Raw genomic sequence first — 24391 nt, 5'->3', positions numbered from 1 at the left:
TGAAGCTGCTGGGTGAAGAGCTATGAAACTGATCAGTTTCACTCAGCAGCGCGGGCTCTGACAGCCTGCAGCTCTGGAGCAGCCATGCCATGCCCGGCCAGGGACACCAGGTCTCCAGGCCTATGGCTACACTGCAGTAAAACACCTCCAGCTGACCTGGGCTCCTGGGGCTCAGGCTGCAGAACTGTAAAACTGCAGTGTAGACGTTCGGGCTCTGTAGATGTTCCGGACCTGCGAGCCCAAGTCAGCTTACATGGGCCAGCCGTGGTGTTTTATTGCAATGTTGCAATACCCTTGGAGTCCAGAGTTGGGAGCCTGGGGCTTCCAGGATTGCCAGGCTCCCGGCTCTGCAGCAGGGAACCTGGAAACCCTGGCATGGCAGGTGTGCCCTGAGCCACAGACCTAGAAATGCCAAAGTCTGCGGCTCTAAGGCAGTCCCCTGGTGGGTCTGCCCTGGCGCTGTGAACCTGGTAGCACTGGGGTCACTAGCACCCTGCTGTGGAAACACTGCCTTGGATTCGCTGAAATGTCATTGAACCCAAATATATTGGGCTCAACAAATCGGTGTTTTCTGAGGAAGCAAAGTTTCATCAGAAAATTTCTGATCAGCTTTAATTAGCATTTATTCAGTGAATTTGCACTCCCTCTCTAGAAGCCTGGGTCAAAATATGGGCCTTGCACTGCTCCTTAAAGGTTGACACATTCCAGGTTTTTTGGTCCAAATCAATTTCCTAAAATGTTCTATATGAACGGGTCCTCTAGTACTGTGCAGTTCAAGGTCATTTAAAGAAGCTTATTCTGTGGTATGATAGAGTATGTATCTAGAACATGCAGTGTCAACCGACAACTCTCCATCATACCTACTCTAAAGAACTCAGAGAAGAACCCACACCACAGTTTACCCAGGAATTTAAAGATATCATCAAATCTTTCCACACACAACTCCAAGAGAAACTCTACAAACTCATTCCCCAAGAACCCACCCCCGAACCTTCTACATGCTTCCAAAGACACACAAACAAGGGAACCCAGGAAGACCCATCATATCTGGCCACAGCACTCTCACTGAAGGAATGTCAGGACTCATAGAAACCATCCTCAAACCACTGACCACACAAATGGCCAGCTTCCTCCAGGGTACAACCGACTTCCTTCACAAACGCTGCAACATTAACAGCGTTCCTCAGAGCGCCATCCTCTCCACCAGGGATGTCATTTCCCTGTACACCAACATCCCTCACAATGACGGCATGACTGCTTCCCTTAGATATTTACAGGACAATGGACAACCCTTAGATATTCACCCCAAACACATCGCCAAACTCATTCATTTCATCCTCACCCTCAACAATTTTCCATTCAACAACAGTCACTTTGTCCAAACCATGGGTAGTAGGATGGCTCCCAATATGCCAGTCTCTTCATGGGCCACCTTGAAGAAGAATTTCTGGACAAACGGACCACGAAACCAATAATATGCCTGAGGAACATGGATGATATTTTCGTCCTCTCGGCAGACAGCTTAAATTCCCTCAAGATTTCCACCACAACTTCAGCAACCACCACCCGTCCATCATACTCTCACTGGAGCACTTCCACATGAGCATCGACTTCCTGGACACGACAATCAGCTTCAACAATGGAACCCAACAGACAACTATATATAAGAAACCCATGAATCACCACACCTCCGTCACAGATCCAGTAACCACTTCAAACACACCAAGGAATCTGTTACCTACAGCCAGGTGCTCAGATACCACAGAATATGCTCTGAGGAGAAAGTCCAGGATATACACCTTAACACACTCAAAGCCACCTTCACCAAACAAGGACACTCCACAAGAGAAGTAGATCACGTCATGAAATAGGCCATCCAAATACCCCAAGAGAACCTGCTTCAATACAGAACTAAAACCCCCTCCTACCGCACACTCCTACCACCACACGATGGAACCCGTATGAGGTGTCCTCAAACAACTACAGCCCATGCTCGATGGGGACCTGATCCTGAAAGAAATCTTTCCTGAACCTCGACTTCAAACAACCCCCCAGCCTCTCCAAGCTCCTCACAGATCAAGACACAACAACTCGAAGCGGCACCAGACCCTGCCAGAACAACAGAAGCAAAACCTGCCGTCATATCTCCACTGCTACAATGATCAACACCCCCCTCAACACACCTTTCGAGATCAATGTGTCCTACACATGCTCATGACAACATGTGGTGTACCTCATCCAGTACACTAAATGCTCAAATAACAACTATGTGGGTGAAACCAGACAATCGCTGTGTACTCTAATTAATAAACTCTCATAGGGTGTTTTTGTCTTTCATCATTTTTCTATCACCAGTAACACTTCACAAAGTCATCGCTTTATATGTGACCTATCAGTCCTCATCCTCAAAGGAAACTTGCACAACACCTTCAAAATATGAGTCTGGGAACTTAAATTCATAATCCTGCTAGATACTACAAATAATGGACTGAACAGAGACGCTGGATTTATGGCTTATTACAACAATCTGTAACCCACTAACAAGCATTCCCCCCCCCCAGCTGCCACCCTCCCACTTCCTTTAACACCTCCCCAGCCATGGGGGGAAAGAGCCACTTCACCTTGAATAGTCCCTTGAATTCCATGTTAGCTCCTTCTGCTAAACATAAAGAGCGCTGTGTAAGCTTGAAAGTTTGTGTCTCTCACCAACAGAAGTTGGTCCAATAAAAGATATCTCCCCCACCTTGTCTCTCTATGGATCTAGAAGGCTGTTAGTGCTTCTAATTAGTGATTTGTTCTTTTCCCCCCCTTCCAGCAATATATTATGTTACATGACATGGTGGCGGCTCACAGCATTGTCAGAGTTTCTGTCAGCAGAGCGAATCAAGGTAAGTTTCCCTGGTTGAAAAGATCTAAAACTGGTCCTTAATGAATAGTTTAAAATCAATACAGGTCCTTGTGTAGTTCTGTATGATTAAAGTAATTGGGTCCTTGTGATCTTTTAGCAACATTGCTCAGGAAAAGGGACAGGTGTGAAGTTAAAAGTTGGAGAAGATAATCTACTTGAGTGTCTTCTTCCAGATGATCAGCTCAGTATTATGCTGAAGCAGATCTAGACAAGCCCCTCGTGTCCCTCCCCCATTTTCTTTTATCTACCTCTCCATGCATATAGCTAACATTGCAATATCCTACTTCTGGCCTGAAGGATAAAAATAGAAACCCCACGGGGAGACATTTTTTAGTACCTTTCAGTGAATCAGAGCAGGGCTGTAACCTCCTTTGGCAGCCACATCGCCAACTTTTCCAAGTTCTGCTGGCGTGGTTCTCTTAACACAAGAACTAGGGGTCACCAAATTAAATGAACAGGCAGCAGGTTTAGAACAAACAAAAGGAAGTATTTCTTCACACAACGCACAGTCAACCTGTGGAACTCCTTGCCAGAGGATGTTGTGAAGGCCAAGACTATAACAAGGTTCAAAAAAGAACTAGATAAGTTCCTGGAGGATAGGTCCATCAATGGCTATTAGCCAGGATGGGCAGGGATGGTGTCCCTAGCCTCTGTTTGCCGGAAGCTGGGAATGGGCGACGGGATGGATCACTTGATTATCCTCATTGATGGATCACTTGATGGTCCTTCATTGAGTAACAGGTAGGCCCGTTACTTAATGGGGGGAGGGGGGGGAGAATAATAATAGAAAATGTGGAAATGGCAGAGGTTCTTAATGATTTCTTTGTTTCGGTTTTCACCAAGAAGGTTGGTGGTGATTGGACGTCTAACGTAGTGAATGCCAGTGAAAATGAGGTAGGATCAGAAGAGGCTAAAATAGGGAAAGAACGAGTTAAAAATTACTTGGACAAATTAGATGTCTTCAAGTCACCAGGGCCTGATGAAATGCATCCTAGAATACTCAAGGAGCTGACTGAGGAGATAGTTGAGCCAGTAGTGATTATCTTTGAAAAGTCATGGAAGACGGGAGAGATTCCAGAAGACTGGAAAAGGGCAAATCTTGTGCCCATCTATACAGAGGGAAATAAGGACAACCCGGGGAATTACAGACCAGTCAGCTTAACTTCTGTACCCGGAAAGATAATGGAGCAAATAATTAAGCAATCAATTTGCAAACATCTAGAAGATAATAAGGTGATAAGTAACAGCATGGATTTGTCAAAAACAAATCATGTCAAACCAACCTGATAGCTTTCTTTGACAGGGTAACAAGCCTTGTTGATGGGGGGAAGTGGTAGATATGGTATATCTTGACTTTGGTAAAGCTTTTGATACTGTCTCGCATGACCTTCTCATAAACAAACTAAGGAAATGCAACCTAGATGGAGCTACTATAAGGTGGTTGGAAAACCATTCCCAGAGGTTAGTTATCAGTAGTTCATAGTCATGCTGGAAGGGCATAACGAGTGGGGTCCCGCAGGGATCAGTTCTGGGTCCAGTCCTGTTCAATATCTTCATCAATTATTTAGATAATGGCATAGAGAATACACTTATAAAGTTGGCGGACGATACCAAGCTGGGAGGGGTTGCAAGTGCTTTGGAGGATAGGATTAAAATTCAAAATGATCTGGACAAACTGGAGAAATGGTCTGAAGTAAATAGGATTAAATTCAATAAGGACAAATGCAAAGTACTTGACTTAGGAAGGAACAATCAGTTGCACACATACAACATGGGAAATGACTGCCTAGGACGGAGTACTGTGGAAAAGGATCTGGGAGTCATAGTGGACCACAAGCTAAATATGAGTCAACAGTGCAACGCTGTTGCAAAAAAACCAAACATCATTCTGGGCTGTATTAGCAGGAGTGTTGTAAGCAGGACACGAGAAGTAATTCTTCTGCTCTACTCCACTCTGATTAGGTCCCAGCTGGAGTATTGTGTCCAGTTCTGGGCACCACATTTCAGAAATGATGTGAACAAATTGGAGAGAGTCCAGAGAAGAGCGACAAAAATGATTAGAAGTCTAGAAAACATGACCTATGAGGGAAGATTGAAAAAATTGGGTTTGTTTAGTCTGGAAAAGAGAAGACTGAGAGAGGACATAAGTTTTCAAGTATGTTAAAGGTTGTTACGAGGAGGAAGAAAAATTGTTTTTCTTAACCTCTGAGGATAGGACAAGAAGCAATGGGCTTAAATTGCAGCAAGGGAGGTTTAGGTCGGACATTAGGAAAAACTTCCTAACTGTCAGCGTGGTTAAGCACTGGAAAAAATTGCTTAGGGAGGTTGTGGAGTCTCCATCACTGGAGATGTTTAAGAGCAGGTTAGACAAACACCTGTCAGGGATGGTGTAGATAATACTTAGTCCTGCCATGAGTGCAGGGGAATGGACTAGACGACCTCTCGAGGTCCCTTCCAGTTCTGATTCTATGATAGGCTGTTCTGTTCATTCCCTCTGGGGCACCTTCCATTGGCCACTGTTGGAAAACAGGATATTAGGCTAGATGGACCTTTGGTCTGACCCAGCATGGCTGCTCTTATGTGGGGAACAGAAGTCTTGAGCTGCCTTAGGTTCCTTGTGTGACAAATGGTTTGTATTATTTCTGAGGCACCATCAGTGTAAAATCAAGGGTCCATACAGAGAGTTAGTGAATCATTAGTTTAATCATTTTAAGTTATACTATTAATAGAAAGAGCAGCATAATTGTTGTAGCCTGGGCCATGGCTGTTACATCCATGTAGGATTCTGTTGCTGGTGCTGATTTACAAGATTTTATTTACAGTTGCAGAAAAAGAGCTTGTTCTTAAATTCTTACCTTACTTTCAGAAATAGAAGAGATCCTTTCCACAGACCTTGTGCCTGGAGACATCATGGTGATTCCATCTAATGGGACAATCATGCCCTGTGATGCAGTACTTGTCAGTGGTACTTGCATCGTAAATGAAAGCATGTTAACAGGTGAAGTAAAATTTACATCCTGGATGGCTGAGCTATGTGGCTAAAAATGCTAGTTGATAAAGTTATGTCATTGTTCTTTTTCTGACTTGCAGCTTACCTTATGAGAAGGAATTTGTTTACATACCCTGAAATGTGTATTTTTATAATGTACTCAAGATGGTATTGATATTATTTATACAAAGCTTGGCAATATTAATATTATTTAATAAGCATTTATATTGTGGTACTGTACTGCCTATAAGCCAACCAGATCAGGGCCTATATTTGTATAATTAATAGGGTAACGAGGAGGTGTCTTCATCTCACTGTTCTTATTTACCTCTCTTCTATTTTCACTATTTAATTAAAATAAGCATATTTCTGTTAAGTAAGGAATCTGCAAGCTGAGAGTTTAAGAATTCTCAAATGTAATGTCTTAAAATGTGACCCGTACTAAAAGATACATCCGTACAAAGCTTTTGGATCGCCTTTCCTTTAGGCAAGATGAGTATTGGTTTCGATGTAGGTCATGTTTAATTGCTAGATACTATAGTATTTTGTTTTTGTTTATAAGTGTTGAAATTGCTACATGAATAATTAGCAAGCCACTGATCAAAACTGGATAAAGGTGCGTGTAGGAACATATGCTAGCAAAGCTTACTATAGGTAGCCTTGCCTGTATCAAATGACTCTTTACAGCAACAGTTACATTTATTGTTTGATAGGTTTTTATATTTTACCTTCAGTACTACAAGCAGCAGCATTTTCATGTTTTGCTAACTGGGGTAGTGATTTAGAGGAGGGAAGACTGGGAGCAAGACTCTTGGTTTCTGTGGGAGGTCTAGAAGGTTAAAGAATGGGGTAATGGGAATTAGGACTCCTGGGTTCTTTTCCCAGCTTTACTGCCTGGCTGAGTTAATTTAAGCAGATCACTTTATTTCTCTGTTTTAAAAGGGGATAACACTCACTATTTTAGAAGGTTTCAGAGTAGCAGCCGTGTTAGTCTGTATCTATTTTAGAAAGTGCTTTGAGAGCTATGGATGAGAAGTGCTTATTATTTGTATTTGATTTGGATGAACTGAAGAACTTTTTTTCCATTTAAGGTGAAAGTGTTCCTGTAACAAAGACTAATCTCCCAAATCCTGCAGAAGACCCAAAAGCAATGGGAGATGAAATATACAGTCCAGAAGTACATAAGCGACACACTTTGTTCTGTGGGACCAATGTCATTCAAACACGTTTTTACTCTGGAGAACGAGTCAAAGCCATAGTAGTGAGAACAGGTACAAATTCTAATTGTTCTCACTTATTCGCGTACCGTTTGATTTTTATAGTTATGTCTATCTGCTGCTTTCTACCTTTTGTCAGTTAACTTAGTTGTATTAAACAGATATTCCCCAAAGCATTTAACAAAGTTACTTTTAAAACTTTTATTACAATGGTACTTGATAATGCCCTGCAGTCTATTGATTTTTCAGCACTGACAAATCAATTAACCATTAGAGTCAAGGGATTTAAAACATGCCCAGAAACATTTGCAGTAGCATTAAACTCAGTTTGCAGTGTTTTTGCTCAAGAGTGCATTGTGTCTCTTTCTTTGATTTTTTTTCTTTTTCTTTTGGATACATTTGCCTATGGAGAAAGTCTGTTTCTCATGTTGAAGAAATAAATTTTATTTAAAAAGCAGTCTCTGCCCAAAAATGGCAGACACCTTGTTGTATATTCATTATCTTTATTTATAACGCTATACTTAGTCATATTAATAGTCTGGATTACAGAGCTATTAAAGTAGTGAGAAGTATCGTTTTAAAACTCTGCATAGGATTCCCCAGAAGAGCCGTCAGTATGTTGCAAGTCTGTTTCTTAAAAAGAAGCCTATCTATAGACCTATGCTTAAACCATAATTCTAGATAGGAGAGGTAGGTTTAGCTTGAATAAAACATTGTGAGCTTTCTAAAGGAGTTTCCCAGTAAAATCATTAAACCTCTAACAGCTTTTCATCAGTGCCTGAATAAGATGCATGGATAGATGATTTTCATTTTTAATATAGGCATGGACTAATCATCTTCTATTCTAATCTTACTGCTGTGTGTTTTTTAAAACATCTAACTGATTTTTTTCTGTAGTTCTATTTTAATCTTATTTCCTTTTTATTTTATAGTAATTTTTTTTCTAGTGGACATATCCCTGGACTACTATTAAAAAGCAAAAATTATTTTCAAAAGACAAATTCTGATAGAAACACTGCATATGTTCAGTTTAAATTCTTACTTCCTTTCTGATTCATTTTGTTTTTCACTCTCGTTGATTTTTGAGTTCTCTTGGTAGTGGAGGATTGGAACCTGAGGAATGTCAGTGCAGATATCTTAAATGTAAACATTCTTAAAATTATATATGGTTTTCTTTCTGCATGTAAAATGTGTAGTCTGCAAATAACCTCTGGCAAGGGAGCCCAGTAGTCTCACTTCCTGCCTTGACTTCAAATTAAAGGCAATATCGTCAATGGCCCTTCATCATGCTGAGGTCCACAGACCTCCATAGTTCTGCGTAGTCCATAGTTTAAGTATCATGTTAATTCAAGTAAAACCTAGCTTTGAGTTCTTTCAGGAGGGCCTTAATATGGATATACCAATGTCCAAGCCAAAAGGTCACGGCTCTGTAGTATGATGTTACCAGCATGTTGAAGAAAAGGTCACTTTGTACGAATCCCAACATTAAATGCTTCCTTAGAGCAACAACCTTATTCCAGACTCACAAGGTCATAGAGCAAAACCTTGGACCTTCATTCTGCCTCTTATGGAATTATCCAGATTGAACCCCTGCCAGGAAGTATCCTTATTCTTTCTGGCCATTAGGCACCTCCCAAGAGCTACTGTCTCTGCTTAGATACATTTTTGAAATTAAGAGCTTTCTCAGATTAGACCCAATATTGTTCTTCTAATTCTGACAGGTAGTCCTGTCGTAGCACTCATTCCCCGAGTATGTTCAAAAATATTATTTATTTTGAACATCAAAGTTAAGTTCCTAGAAGTGCTGATAGTCTCAGGCTGGAGAAGTCAATTCTCATGTATAGAAATCTGCTATGTGGGCAAATGTCCACAAGTTCATAAATTTACCAAACTTTACATATTGGCCAGCCAGTCTTTAGCCAATGCCATTTTTGGGCAGAATTTTTCTCCATGCGTTAGGGCCCAGGGGTCACGGGTTTCTTTTCTCACCGCTGGGTCGCCTCATTGTGGCTGCATCTGGGGAATAGCTGTGACCGGTATGATGCCCCTTTCTGTCTCTGCGCATGCAGCGGCCCCTCTCATGCTCCAGGAGTTACAGTGCTTCCTCTTTGAGAGTTGGGATGCTCTCTCTTCATGGCTTGGCCTTCCGGCCAGGTCACTGTGCGTTTTCCCCCTTCTGCAGTATCAAAAGCTCTCTGTAAGAATTGTTTCAGGCAGTCTTCCAATTCACTGCCCAGACTCTGCCACTTCCCCCATGGCTGTAGGGGAACCTAGGCCCGCCCTCTACTACAGGTTCCAGCTCAGAGACCTTCGAGTCAGCAGCCAAAGTCTGCACTGTCCCAAACCTTGCTGCCATTTCCCTGAGTCTTTTCCTACTCACCTCTACCAAGCTTCCTTCTGCACCACCTTCCTCAGGGCCAAGATCCCAGGGGTTCTGCTTGTTTTCTCCTTTTCCCTCTCTAAGCCCAGAGAATGCTACAGGCTTCCACGCTGCAGCCTCCTCCTGCCTTTGCTAATTGGCCTTATACCAGCCCCCTCCTGCTCAGCTGGTCTCCCTCCTCAGTCAGGGATAGCTTATCAAGCCTAAATGTCCCTCAGGTGTGGCCCGTCAGGTTACTTAACACCTCTTGGGCCACATTAACCCTTTTTGGGCTAGCATGGGGGGCCCACACTCCATCACACTAGGGGAAGATGGAAATGTATAATGTACCTTGTTTTGAGTTTCCTTGTTTAAAGAATGGTTCTCCTTCCCACCGTGTAAGCAGATGACTGTGAAAATCCCATTGGAACAGATCTGTGGACGAAGCTTGATGAAGAATAGGAAAATTTTCTGTGCTTACATGAACATTTCCTTTCTTTGAGTAAAAAAGGTCCAGAGATTCAGTCTGTCCTTGTGACAAATAGATGATCCAGATTAGAGATGGAAATAGACAAAAAGTTTGGATTTACTTTGTTAGGTGGAATTCCCTGTGATCCTCCAGTAGGCGAAATTGTTGTGCTTTTTCCTCAAAGTGTAGTTAACAAAATCTATAATGTAGGAAATTAGAATTGAATTAATCTGCCTGTGAGAGCTGTCTCAACTGGAGGGCGCTTCAGCTGGCAGGGGATTCTCATGCAGCCAGTAACTGACAAGTGTGGGTCTGCCCCCATGCTGTGAGTGCAGACTGAAGTACCCACATAATGGATCTGTGGACTGTGTTTTGGAAGAAACATTTTCTTAAGGTGGCTGCATAGGGGAGTAAGGGGTTGTAAAGTCCTATTCTCCTCCGTGGCTTACAGGAATCCCTGCTCTGTGCAGTGGGGAGTGTGGGTTCAAAGGAGACACTGCTTCCCTGCCTGCAGGCTTGGGAGGGGAACAGCTGCAGCTGTGGTTCCACACTCCACATGTGCTGTCTGATGTAAAGGGGTGAAGTAATCACTGAGTAAGAGGCTGTTGAACATTACGTTACTCTCCCTCTGAGCCAGAAAGAATTGTGACTTCCTAAAATTCCATATTTCTTGCATTGCTCCTGGGACATCAGTTACGCACTGTTCCTTATGCATATTGAGATGTAAAATACCAGTCTCACGCTAAGTATCAGAAGTAATCCAAGGGAGTTATGGATGCTCAGCACCTTTCAGGATTAGACCCTTAGTATTAACAATTTGTCTTTGAGTTAGTGACCACACAGATTTCACCCCAGGTGTACATACGCCCCCTGTACCTGAGATCAGATTCCTTTTGAATAGCAGTGTGTGTTGCGGCTACACATGTGTTTTCTGACCTCTGTAGCTTGGGATACATGGAGTGGAGCAGCCGTATCCATCGCTCAGTTCCTCTTCAACACTGTGAGATGGAACCCTGCGGTATCCATATCCCTCAACCACAGGGCGTATCCTTAGCTTAGTTACTGCCATCATGTGACTCTGCCAAGCCCATAGAATCATAGAATATCAGGTTGGAAGAGACCTCAGGAGGTATCTAGTCCAACCCCCTGCTCAAAGCAGGACCAATTCCCAACTAAATCATCCCAGCCAGGGCTTTGTCAAGCCTGACCTTAAAAATCTCTAAGGAAGGAGATTCCACTACCTCCCTAGGTAACCCATTCCAGTGCTTCACCACCCTCCTAGTGAAATAGTGTTTCCTAATATCCAACCTAGACCTCCTCCACTGCAACTTGAGACCATTGCTCCTTGTTCTGTCATCTGCCACCACTGAGAACAGTCTAGATCCATCCTCTGTGGAACCCCCTTTCAGGTAGTTGAAGGCTGTTATCAAGTCCACCCTCACTCTTCTCTTCTGCAGACTAAATAAGCCCAGTTCCCTCAGCCTCTCCTCGTAAATTATGTGTCCCATCCCCCTAATCATTTTTGTTGCCCTCTGCTGGACTCTCTCCAGTTTGTCCAAATCCCTTCTGTGGGGGGGACCAAAACTGGACGCAGTACTCCAGGTGTGGCCTCACCAGTGCTGAATAGAGGGGAATAATCACTTCCCTCGATCTGCTGGCAGTGCTCCTACTAATACAGCCCAATATGCCTTTGGCCTTCTTGGCAACAAGGGCACACTGCTGACTCATATCCAGCTTCTTGTCCACTGTAATCCCCAGGTCCTTTTCTGCAGAACTGCTGCTTAGCCTGTCGGTCCCTAGTCTGTAGCAGTGCATGGGATTCTTCCGTCCTAAGTGCAGGACTCTGCACTTGCTTTTGTTGTTTTTGAACCTCATCATATTTCTTTTGGCCCAATCTTTCAATTTGTCTAGGTCACTCTGGACCCTGTCCCTACCCTCCAGCGTATCTACCTCTCCCCCCCAGTTTAGTGTCATCTGCGAACTTGCTGAGGGTGCAATTAATCCCATCATCCAGATCATTAATAAACAATGAGCATTCCCACTATCTTCTTTCCCTGGAAGACAGCGCATAAGAGCGCTGCTGTGTTTGTCTCTCGTTCTCCAAACGGACTCTTAAAAACAGGGAGGTGAGACTTAAGTTGTTCCTGCTTGAAAAGTCCATGGAGTCTCCAACCTCTGCCTCAGAGAAACTCAGCGTGGGTCAGTCTGATCCTCCTTCAGCACCAGCCAGCTGTGGCTCAGCTTCCAGCTTCAGTGCTGCCGCCGCCCATGGAGCCCACACCGCTCCCCTACCACCTCAGTAACTTCTGAGAGAGGGAGGAACGAGCGCAGCTCCAGGGGGGATCCAGGAGCAGGGCTCCCTCACCAGCCCTGAGTAAGAGACTTAAAACTTCTCCTGGGGCCTCATTCACCAAGAGTCACAGCTTGGAGTTCCATTCTGGTTCCAAAGAGCACGACGGCACTTTTCACCACCAGCGTCACGTTGTGCTCGTGCCATGTTCCCTTGCACCAGCTTTCATGCTGAAACCTGCAGCACCCACCACTTCTCCTTCAGGGCCAGTCACAACCTTCACGGTACCGATGGACTTTGCAGCACTGGTTGTCTCAGTGCTGGATATTTCGGCACAGACTGGCTGGTCCCATGAAGGGTTTCGATCTATAGGTGCAGTCCCAGAGTCTTCTTGTTTGGAGTGCTTCGGCGATGTTATGTGCAAGCAACCAGACTTTCTCCCCTAATTCACTGGATCCAGCACGGATTTCTGGACAGCTCCGCTCCACCTTTGGTGGAGGCCTACTCTTTCATTGTCCTCCTCAGAGCACAGTGGAGACCCCTCTCCTTCCCACCATACAGGTCTCCATAGGAATCCAGAGACGACTCCATCAGAGGACACAGAAAGAGGACAGGGTTTCTCTTGGGGTTCTCCATCTTGGTATCCTCCTATCAGCCCTGGCCCTGGGGTTCTCCCTGGGGCATGAACACTATTCTAAGAAGCCATGCCTTTCCACTCTGAGGGAGCCTCCCCCATTCTTGGGACCTCAGCTTAGTCCTCATTGGATTAATGGGGACCCACCATTTGAATCTATGGCAACCTGCTCTTTGTACCGTCTTTCCATGAAAGGTGTCTTTCTTGTGGCTTGTTACTTGTTACTAAGAGTGTGGGACAAGTCCAGACCCTCAAGGCAGGTCCTCCGTACACCATATGTCACAAGGATAAGATCATCCCTAGGCCTAACCCAAGTTCCTTCCTAAGGTAGTCTGACTTACATATCAATCTATCCATCTACTAGTTTTCTTCTCAAACCTCCTTCCATCCTGGGAGAATCAAGGCTTCGAAGGCTAGATGTGGTGAGGGCATTGACCTTTTGTTTAGACAGAACAAAGTCATTCAGAGCCTCACCTAGACTGTTCCTGGCTTTTGCAGAAAGGGTTAGAGGGCAACCTCTTTCCACTCAGGTTATCTAGTAGGTTTTGGACTGTAGTCAGACTTGGTATCAGATAGCAAGCAAGGATCATCTGGGTCACGTTAGAGTCCATTTCACTAGGGCTCAGGCAGCTTCTGGTGCTTGCCTGGGTAATATACCAATATCTGAAATATGTAGGGCTGCTTACCTGGAGCTGAGTTCATACATTTACCTCTAATTATGCCTTGGTTCAAGAATCCATATCAGAGGCCAACTTTGGCAGTGTTGTCCTGCTGTTACTTTGAAAATAGGACTCCTTGAAAATAGGACTTCCCACCTCCAGGTTTGAGATAACTGCTTGTTAGTCATCTAGAGTGGAACCTCTGTGAGCAATCGCTTGAAAAAAAGAACAGTTACTTACTCTGCAGTAGCTGTGGTTCTTTGAGATGTGTTGTCCATGTAGATTCCATGGCCCCCCTCTAATTCAGAATCCTTTCCTCTTGGAATTCTCATTGACTAAGGACCTGAGTGGCTATTGAGACCACCCTGCCGATTATACCTCCAGCTACAGTGGACACAAGGGCAGGTGGAGTGCAGGCATGGCTCAAACAGATACGGCTATTTAAAAAGAATCCAGTCTCACTTGCTTATTAACCCATGCATGCCTAAAGAGGAGTTTGTGTGGACAATAAATCTTGAAGAACCAGTTACTCTAGGGTAAATAACCATTCTATGTGCAGGGTTGCAGCTAAAGTATAAAGACTGTCTGAGTGAAACATTGATAAAACTAAATTTGCTCTTCATCTTTTTAATGATTTGATTCTGGAAGTCAGAATTTGCAGATACAGCATGCAAATAGGTTTAGCACTTACAAAACCTGAGGATCAAAAGGATTTTAGTGTCTCAAAGGCTTTTGGTGCATTGTATGACATTGCCATTGTTTGCACTTTTAATCTGATACCTTAAAATCCCTCTCATTATAGGCTTTAGTACATCAAAAGGACAGCTTGTTCGTTCTATACTGTATCCAAAGCCAACTGACTTCAAACTCTACAGAGATGCCTACATGTTTCTGCTGTTCCTTGTGGTGGTGGCAGGAGTTGGGTTTCTTTACACGGTTGTCAATAGCATACTAAATGAGGTATGGTTACCATCTCTCCATCACCCTACTAATTTATTTTAACTGTAGAGGCCGATCGGTGTTTTGTTAGTAGGGCTGGGTGAGCTTGTGCAAGACAACTTTCTGCAAATACTAAGTCTAATTTTTAAATGAAATCTTTATGGCTGCATTTGTTTTCCGTGAATGTTGTAGCAGACAAATTTACTGACAGGAATGTTCAGTAAAAAGCAAAATTTAAGGGACTATTAGAGGAAAGTGAAATTTGAATTTCTAATCACAAGCTTTTGCACCAGAAAATTGATTCTAGAAGTTACTGTGATCCAAAGAAGAAATAGGATACCATGTGACTCATATCTAATCAAAACGAATTAGATATTGCATAGGCAGAACATATTACACAGTAATGAGCTACATACCAAGGATCATTCATAGAAATTATTTGGTGAGATTATAGAAAATACAAATTTATCAGATTTGTTGCACATTATTCACTCACCTTTGACTTTTAGCTAATGTATGGGGGAAGATATCAGAGGCTTAAATATGTAAAACCTTTTAGCACTAGATTGCTAAAATTGTATTGTGCAAGTAAAGGTTGTGGCAGCATTGTTAACTTTCTGAGCACAGCAGAAGCTACCTGTGATAATCCAGGAAGAGATGAAAGGAGCGTCACCTCTGAAATCTGTGGCCCAATACTACATTAAACTTAATGTACTAAGGAGAGACTGGTGAATCCTATAAGCTCTGGATTTTTATTCACTTCGCGTACTCTCTTTAACTCTAGGTTCCTGCTCATATAATAATCATTGAGTCTCTTGACATTATAACCATCACTGTACCACCTGCACTTCCTGCTGCGATGACTGCTGGGATCGTTTATGCACAGAGGCGGTTGAAAAAGATTGGTATCTTCTGCATCAGTCCTCAGAGGATAAATATCTGTGGCCAATTGAATCTCGTGTGTTTTGACAAGGTTAGATACGTTGTAAAACTATTTTGCTGGTTATTGGCTGGGAAGTGTTGTGTGCAGTTTTTAAAAAGTAGCAGTTATAGTAGTGGCTACAGTGGCATTCATAATCATGATTTAAGAGCTAACTCGTTAAAATAAAAAAACTCTATTCCAGTAGCTACAGATCCTAAGTGAATTCATTGGTGGTGGATGCTAAACATAGAAATAACCCAGCAAATAGTTACAGATCTGAGTGGCATGTTACTCTCAAAGCTCCAGATGCTACTTTGTCAATAGTTCCGAGAAGCGTAAGTGTTGTGTGGAGATTGGGTCCAAACTGAAACCGTCTGAAGGCCCCCAAGCTTCAGGAAAATTCGGATTCAGACTTTGTAGCTCGGCCACATTTCTCATTTAACTTTATTTCAAATGAAAGGCCAAGCTCATAGGTTTAAGGTTGTTCCTTATGTAGGAATAGGCACAATTAAAAGTCAGAAATAGTGCCAGTAAACACAGCTAGTCTGTCTCTTCCGTTCAGCTAGTACTTAATCGAAGGGATAAATACCAGGGAGGGAGAGGAATTATTTCAGCTCAGTACTAATGTGGACACGAGAACGAATGGATATAAACTGGCCGTGGGGAAGTTTAGGCTTGAAATTAGACGAAGGTTTCTAACCGTCAGAGGGGTGAAATTTTGGAACAGCCTTCCGAGGGAAACGGTGGGGGCGAAAGACCTCTCTGGCTTCAAGATTATGCTAGATAAGTTTATGGAGGGAATGGTCTGATGGGATAACGTGATTTTAGTCAATTAGGCAATAATGTGACATCGCTGGTAAAATGTGGGTCCGGCTGGAGAATCTTGCCTGTATGCTCGGGGTTCTACTGATCGCCATATTTGGGGTCGGGAAGGAATTTTCCTCCAGGGTAGATTGGCAAAGGCCCTGGAGGTTTTTCGCCTTCCTCCGCAGCATAGGGCAGGGGTCGCAAGCTGGAGGATTCTCTGCGACTTGAAGTCTTTAAATCACGATCTGGAGACTTCAACAGCTGAGATAAGGGAAAGTGGGTGGGTCAGCTTTTGTGGCCTGCATCATGCAGGAGGTCAGACTAGATGACCATAATGGTCCCTTCTGACCTTAAAGTCTATGAGTCTAATCCAAACTTCTTTCCCCTCTACATTTTTCTCTAACTCCTTAAACTGTCTGCACAACTGTTTTATTTCTGTTTGGCAGATGTATTCAAAACGGTGTGTTAACTCTGTGTAAATAACTACTGCCACGGCTAACAGTTTAGTTTCAACCCTCCCTCCCCAGCTTGGGCTGCTGCTTCTTTGTCCATCTGGTGTCTTTTTCACTTCGAATTCTATGTAAAAGTTTAAGAATTTCCTCTTCCAAAGAATATAGGCCTTGTGAGCTCACATAATTGAGGGCTGAGGGGCTGTGTATTCCATCCTGTCCCCAGGCACACAGATAGATGTTGTTTTTATTACAGACACTGAGCAGTGAATACATAGCACTGGGCCAGTGACAGTGTCATCTAATTCTGTTTTACAAAGTGAACGTTTCCACAAAGCCATAGGCAGTTATCTGCAGAATCCGTGAGGAGATGTGCTCGTTTTTTGTTCTGTAAAGATCAGTTAATAAATATCAAATCTATATTTTGGCTGGAAGTAAAAGTGCAACAGTTACTGCTCAAGCGTAACTTCGCTCATTTTCTGCTAATATTTCTGCTGTATCCACTGGCCCTTTTCAGAGCCCACCTCGGCTCTGAAGGCTTTTCCTGTTGACACTGTCTGTTTTATTAATTTGTTTTTGTTGCAGACTGGCACGCTTACTGAAGATGGCTTAGATCTTTGGGGGATCCAAAGAGTGGAAAATGCTCGGTAAGGACAAATGTGCTGCAATATTTGCATGGGAGAGAAGTTTGGTTTCATTATTTGGTACAGTGTGATTGACATGAGAGCAAACATGTAACTGGCACTCAGACTACCGTGGTGAGCAGGATATAAGAACCTGCATAAAGTAGAAAACTGTGATCTTTTGTGTTCCTGAATGTGCACAAAAAAAGTGACTAGAAAGGAGTACATATCAAAATGTGATCAAGACTCGGTGGAAAATCCATGACACTTTGACGCAGCTCTAAAATGTCGGTTAGCTAGCTGAGGGGGGAGGGACCACAACGGAATTATGAACAGAGCACAGAAACCATGCAAAGTAATTTGTGAGCTTGGTCTGTGCACTTGTTTTTGTCTTTATCGTCACTGGTTGGTCAGGCTGTTTTATCTGAGTTAGCATGAACTTGATTCAGGCAACCAGTTTTACTTCCTGTGTAGACAGGCCCCATGTGAAGTTACATGTGATCAAACCAGAGGTGGTTGATTATTTACATAGTGAGGATGGGGGTTTCAAAGGAGCCTAAAGGGTGTATATGCCTATATCCCATTGAAATTCAATGGGAGCTGGTCGCCTAGCTCCCTTAGGCTCTATTGTAAGTCCCCGCCTGCAGTCCTAATCCATTCCCTGTGTTGTGTGGAAAGGATAAGCTTCAAAAGACTTGTGTAGCCAGTGTTCTGCTAATATAACCCTTTGGAATTCTCTCTTAATAAATCATTGTAGCGCAAAGCACATCATCACTTCGTTGGTTTTATTGTCTTCTGTGTTAGTTTCCTTTTTCCAGAAGAGAGAGCTTGCAATGAGAGCCTGGTGAAGTCTCAGTTTGTTGCTTGCATGGCAACTTGTCATTCACTTACGAAAATTGAAGGAGTGCTTTCTGGGGACCCGCTTGATTTAAAGATGTTTGAAGCCATAGGATGGGTAAGTTCATTAGTTCTTTTAAGGGAATCAGCATTTCTAAGGGTACGTCTTCACTTACATCCGGGTCCGGATGTAAGCAATCGGTTTTCTGAGTTCTATTTATCGCGTCTGGTTAAGACGCGATAAATCGATCCCGGATCGATCCCGGAAGTGCTCGCCGTCGACGCTCGTACTCCAGCTCGGCGAGCGGAGTACGCAGCATCGACGGGGGAGCCTTCCTGCCACGTCTGGACCGCGGTAAGTTCGGACTAAGGTACTTCGAATTCAGCTACGTTAATAACGTAGCTGAATTTGCGTACCTTAGTCCGAAGTGGGGGGGTTAGTGTAGACCAGGCCTAAGTGCAGTAATCTGAAATGTCACATAGTCATATGATATATGATCTGTTATACGCATCCTCAGATTGCAAGATTTAAATTCCTAGATGGGCTACAGTACTGGAGTGTCACTCTAAAGGGAGAGTGTCAACCCAGAAATTCATGTTTTAAAAATACTTATGTCTCATACGAAAACCTAAATTATTGACACTGAAAGAATTCTTAATATCTAATGCACTTTTCTCCAATCTTGGGAGTGTGGGTCAGTTTCTGGCACCATGTGTGCACTCTTTTTTAGCTAAAACTTTTGAAGAGACTTTGCTCTATCTGCTCTTTCACTGGTATTTAATATTGTTGATTCTTAATAGAAATCCTGTCGAGAAAGATAGAGCTCTTGATGTTGACTATTGGAATTGTTGTTGTTTTCAGAAATATAATTGTCTGATATAAAGTTAGTTAATGAAAGAAGTGAATTAGGTGTTGTTTTCATTTAGATTCTTGAAGAAGCAACTGAAGAGGAAACAGCTCTTCACAATCGAATAATGCCAACCGTGGTTCGACCTCCAAAACAGCTTCTTCCAGAATCCAAACCTGCCACAAATCAAGAAATGGTACAAAATTTCAAAGCAAATATAAACCTCTGTTCTGCATGCATTTTGTTCTTTAGCTCATTAGAGGAGTTAAGAGTGGATGCATATTCCTCTGTATTGTGGTCCTGCAGATCTAATCCTAAACTGGATCAGGACTGGTCACTACTTCGAAGGGAAAATGTAGGGAGCACTCAGGTATTGCAGGAGTTGGTGACTGGATAGATGGCACTACTCCTTGACACCAAATTAATGCATCAGTATGATGATGCTCTGATCACTTCTGGTCGTTTTAAAGATACGATGATGCTTTTTGAAACAATTAGGTATCCTTACCTGGTAACTAGTTTGCCTCTGTATGCTCCCCATGTAGTAGCTGCAATATTCTCGGCTTACTTCCTGTCCTCAGGTGTTGAGTGGAGTTGGGAGTGCACTGTTAAACTCATACCATGTTTCACAACAGGGTTCTGCATTTTAATTCGTATAACAGCTCTGAATTTATAGCAATAAGGAATAATACTTAGCAATTCTCTAGCACCTTCAATCCATGAGTCTCTAAGAGTCTACGGGGAGGGTCCCAGAACCCAAACTCCAGCCTGAACCTGGAAGTCTGCACAACAATGAAACAGCCCTGCAGCCCGCGCCCTGTGAGCCTGAGTTGGCTGGCACGGGCCAGCCACAGGTTTTCTTTGCTGCATAGACATACCCAAAATGCTTTTCAAACTCTAATGAGTTACACCTCACCACCCTCTGTGAGGTAGGCAAGGGCACAGCCTCTGTGAGGTAGGCACAGGGACACACAGCACCTCTGTGGCAAAGCTGGGAATAAAATTCTTATCTATTGATGCCAGGCTCGTGCTTTCACTATTACACCACGTTTGTGAAGTGCTTTGGGATCATTTGGGGTGAAAGGCACTATATAAATGCAAGACATTAATATCAAACTTGTTCAGCCTAATTACAATACAGTGCCATTTAAATTGAAAATCTCTCTTGTGGATGCAACTGCCATATCATATTATTCAGATGTATTACTGATCTGATACATATCTGATACTAGCACTGGAAATATAGCTTTGAAATGAAGCGTGGTAATAGATTGTTAGAAACAAAGTATTTTTGTTTGTTTGTCTTTTTTAGGAACTATTTGAGCTCTCGGTAAGTGTGAATATTTTCCCTTTTCCTAAGAAAATGACTTTTAAAAAAATAAAAATAAAGGGGATGGATATGCCCAGCAACTCTCCCTCTTTGTTGTCTCTGATCAATTATACAGGCCAGTTATGAGATTGGAATTGTGCGTCAGTTTCCGTTTTCTTCTGCTTTGCAACGCATGTGTGTAGTAGCAAGAGTGCTAGGGGAGAAGAGAATGGATGCGTTCATGAAAGGTGCCCCAGAGGTGATTGCCAGTTTGTGTAAACAAGAAACAGGTAAAGGAATAAACTGACTTTTCTCATAGAGTTCAGATGTGATATGGGAGGTTTTAATAATTCTGTAATTGGCTTTTTTTTTTTTTTTTTTTAAGTTCCTATTGATTTTGAAACCATTTTGGAAGACTACACTAAGCAGGGCTTCAGAGTTATCGCTCTTGCTCACAGAAAATTGGAATCAAAACTTTCATGGCACAAAGTCCAGAATATTAACAGGTAAGGGGGCTACTTTTAATTGAGAACTAACATATTTAAGACAATTCATACTAAAACATGCACTATTTACGTTCTTTGTACTACTTGAATCGCCTGAAGGCTGCTTATTTTGGTTTTACCTAAATTACATCTCCTTTCTAGCTCTCACCTGCAGTACTGTGCAGTGATGTTGGTATCCTGGACATTAGGCAGAGAAGCCTAAGGCAAACAAGTGTCTTTTGGTGATAAAGTGCGTGCTGTGGAACAGCCCTGACCCTACAGTGTACCATAACTGTTGTGTTGCGGTATCTGATACAGATTAACATGACAGTCCCCACTTTCTTCATAGCTATAAGTATATCTATGTAGCAGAAGGTAACGCGTCCATTAAAGACTGGGTGTGGTGTTCCTGACAACAACCAAACATGGAAGACATAATGAGGATTGTGAACCTGATTCTACACACTATTGCACAAGGTCTGCACCCTGTTTGAGTAAGGGAGTTATAGCAGCTCAGAGCTGGTGTACCAGAGTAGAGAATCAGACTCCATGTTTCAGATGTGGAAGAATCAACAGAAGCAACTGAACATTCACGAAAGAAGCCAGTGTCTTGCATACTTCCACGTTGTTCTGTCACAAAAGTGACAGAAGAAAATACTGAAAGTATTGTAGATCATGTGTCTATTTAGAAACCTCCAGAGCTTTGTGATCATCCTCATTTATTACCTGCACCTTTCCATGTAAGCTGCCTGGGAAAGAATTAAAGTTGTGGCTTTGAAACAAAGACACAAAATTGGCTATAATTCTAATGACTTTCAAAGTATTCCGTAAGATGCTGTCTTTGTAACGCCAAAATTTAGTTTAGTTTCTTCCCTGAGAAATACTTTCTAGACATTGATATTTTTTAAAAAGCTGCTGCTGCTGCTGCTTCTTCGAGTAATGTCCCTGTGGGTGCTACACTTCGGGTGTTCGTGTGCCTTTGGAGTCCTTGATCGGAGTTTTTCCATTAGCAGTGTACGTTTGGCCCACATGTGGTCTATACAGCCATGTGCTGCGCACTGCAAGTATATAGGGCTATGTGGGTGAACTGCCCTCCATTTCTTCTCTACTGCCTCTGCCTGAGACGGGCTCTAGTGTGTCCACTGTTGGCATGCCTCAGGGTGTTTTGTTGTTGATATGTAGTTAGTTTAGTGTTTAGTTAGTGTTAGTTGCTGTTACTATAGAATTAATTAGATTGTAGTGAGAGTTGTGGGTATTTTCCTCTCCCTTCCCCCCCTTTTTTTGGGGGGAGCTCATTTGGTCTGGCTGGCATGCCTGCCCTGCCAGGTTTCAAACGCTGCCTCTCTCGTTGGGAGGCTGTCCCAGTCAGTGACGGCCACTCTTAAGTGTGTCCGTTGCTTGGGAGAGTTCCAGAAGGGTAACTTTTGCCTGGCTCTCAAATCCTAGAGCACAGAAGAATTGGGAGACCAAATTGAACCTTCCGATGATGGAATGCTCTCTTCAACCTGCTTCTGAGTATGGTCAGCAGATCCCTGCATACATCTATTTCCGGACAGACCCAGGGCCCCTTCAACCTTGTCCCAGGTCTCCCACCACAAGAAGGTGGCTCCCAAAAGGCCTCAGTCCCCTCCCAAAAGTCCTCAATCCGGTGTCAATCTTCGACCTCTTGATTCGGTACCGTGGCGATGAATGACTCTTCTTCCGGTACCAGCGGGGCCGGGAGATGCCAGAGCACTTCGGAGAAGCATGGCATTAGCAGGCCCTGGGGTACTGTGTGGAAGGACAGCAAGGCCCAGGGCATATACTCCTCTAGAACAGCGCCGTCTACATCAGACTTATTAATGGTGCCTTCACACTCGGCTCCATCAGTACCAGCAAAATCACAGGGCCAGACACTTTTGGCACTGGCGCCTACGTGCTCCAGATCAACAGTACCATCCACCTCAACTGCTGCATCAATCTCAACCCATTTCGCACAGGAGGAAGTCTGCTACTCCCAGGATGTGTCAGTGTTACGCAAGCTGGTGTCCCCACGGCTTATGTGTACCGAACAACTCTCAGTACTGAGACCCTGGTGTCTGGATTGCCATTGCTTCCGGGTACCACAGGATTCTCTGCTATTTTCTGTTGGGGGGGCCCCCATTGGAGGACATTGAGGAGGATGAAGGAGACATTCAGTCAGTCTCCCCCTCTCAGTGCGGGGTTCCCTCCACATCGTTACAGGAACCCATACTTCAACAAGGATTCTTCCCCACATCAGGGATGGTGGGATCAGTCCTGGGTACCATCCCCCTGTTATCTGGGCCCCCCAGTGGACATGCTGGGATCCTTGAGCAGTGCATAAGTAGCAATTTGCCAGACATCTGGGTCCATTGCACTGGGAGATGAGTTACACAGTCTCCACCACCAAACCCCCAACACGAGGAGACCTTTGAAAACAAGAGGCCAGGACAGACAAAGGCTACCCCTCAAACTCCTATTTCGTCTTCATCTCCGGACAATCCAGTCATGCCTCCGTCACCATCGATGGCCAACAATTTTCACCAGTTCCAGGACCTTCTGAAGAAGGTGGCTGACACCCTCCAGTTACCTCTTGAGGAGGGTAAAGACTCACAGCACAAACTCCTGGACATTCTACAGTTGGCAACACCCACCTGGATTGCGCTACCCATTAATGAAGTGCTTCTGGATCCAGTAAAGACTGTCAAACTCCTGCCACCATCCCACCAACTGGTTGGTAAGCAGATAAGAAATATTATGTCCCCCACACCCCCTCCGGGGACTCAGAATTTTTGTTTTCCCATCCCCCATCTAATTCCCTGGTGGTGGATGTCATAAATGAGCAGGGTAACCAGTATTACTCCAGGTCTACTTCTTATGATAAAGACCAGAAGAGATTAGACCTTTTTGGCCAAAAGGCCAATTCATCCGTGACCTTCCAATTTCAGATTTCAAACTATGAGTCAGTTTTGCAGCCTTTATTGATCATCTTCCACAGGAGCATAGAGAGCACTTCCAGGCCATCATTAAGAAGGGTCAGTTATTAGCTGGAACCTCTCTCTAAGTATCCTTACATGCCCCAGACACTGCCACCAGAACCATCTCCAAAGCAGTTGTCAGGCAATGGGCATTGTGGCTCCAGCTGTCAGGGTTCCCAAGAAAGCTTCAGAATACTGTTGAGGACATGCAGTTTGATAGTCAGAAGCTCTTCTTGGGAACTGTGGACAAGTCTCTGCACACACAGAAGGACTACAGGGCCACATTGATGTCTCTTGGTATATACGCTCCTAGGAACAAGAGGAGATTTAGCAGGTCTCAGACTGCACAGAGACTGTGCCGAGCCCAGTTCTCTGGATTTCACAGAATCACTGAACCCTTTAGAAAGAGACAAATTCCAGAGGCAAAGAGCATCCCAGCCCCTTCAGTGAGTACCCAGTTATCATTGAAACAACAATTTGAGTTGGTTGAGGGTTGACTCCTCCCTCACCTCTAGTTTGCAAGCTGCAAACTTTTGCCATCACTTTTGGACACCGCCTTTCCCATCTCCAACAGGCCTGGCAGCATATTAAAACAGACAAGTGAGTCATGGAGGTTATAACATCAGGCTACATCAGTGGTCCCCAACCTTTCAGTGTGGCGGGCGCCTG

General features: G+C 43.7%; 1 protein-coding gene across 1 annotated transcript in view; it reads left to right on the top strand.

The window, feature by feature from the left end:
• The window catches only part of ATP13A3 (ATPase 13A3), a 114270-nt gene that overhangs the window by 60635 nt on the left and 29244 nt on the right, over window positions 1–24391 (top strand). The window contains exons 9-19 of the mRNA XM_026650143.1: window positions 2816–2888; window positions 5775–5906; window positions 6989–7168; window positions 14328–14485; window positions 15249–15437; window positions 17228–17289; window positions 18070–18220; window positions 19030–19146; window positions 20263–20280; window positions 20396–20549; window positions 20645–20765. Coding sequence (XP_026505928.1) covers window positions 2816–2888; window positions 5775–5906; window positions 6989–7168; window positions 14328–14485; window positions 15249–15437; window positions 17228–17289; window positions 18070–18220; window positions 19030–19146; window positions 20263–20280; window positions 20396–20549; window positions 20645–20765 — 1355 coding nt within the window. The remainder of the gene's footprint in view (window positions 1–2815; window positions 2889–5774; window positions 5907–6988; window positions 7169–14327; window positions 14486–15248; window positions 15438–17227; window positions 17290–18069; window positions 18221–19029; window positions 19147–20262; window positions 20281–20395; window positions 20550–20644; window positions 20766–24391) is intronic.

The sequence above is a fragment of the Terrapene carolina genome, unplaced genomic scaffold, assembly GCF_002925995.2.
Source record: "Terrapene carolina triunguis isolate 2854851 unplaced genomic scaffold, T_m_triunguis-2.0 Scaffold88, whole genome shotgun sequence".
NCBI classification, from domain to species: Eukaryota; Metazoa; Chordata; order Testudines; family Emydidae; genus Terrapene; species Terrapene triunguis.
This window is presented reverse-complemented; position numbering and strand designations above follow the sequence as displayed.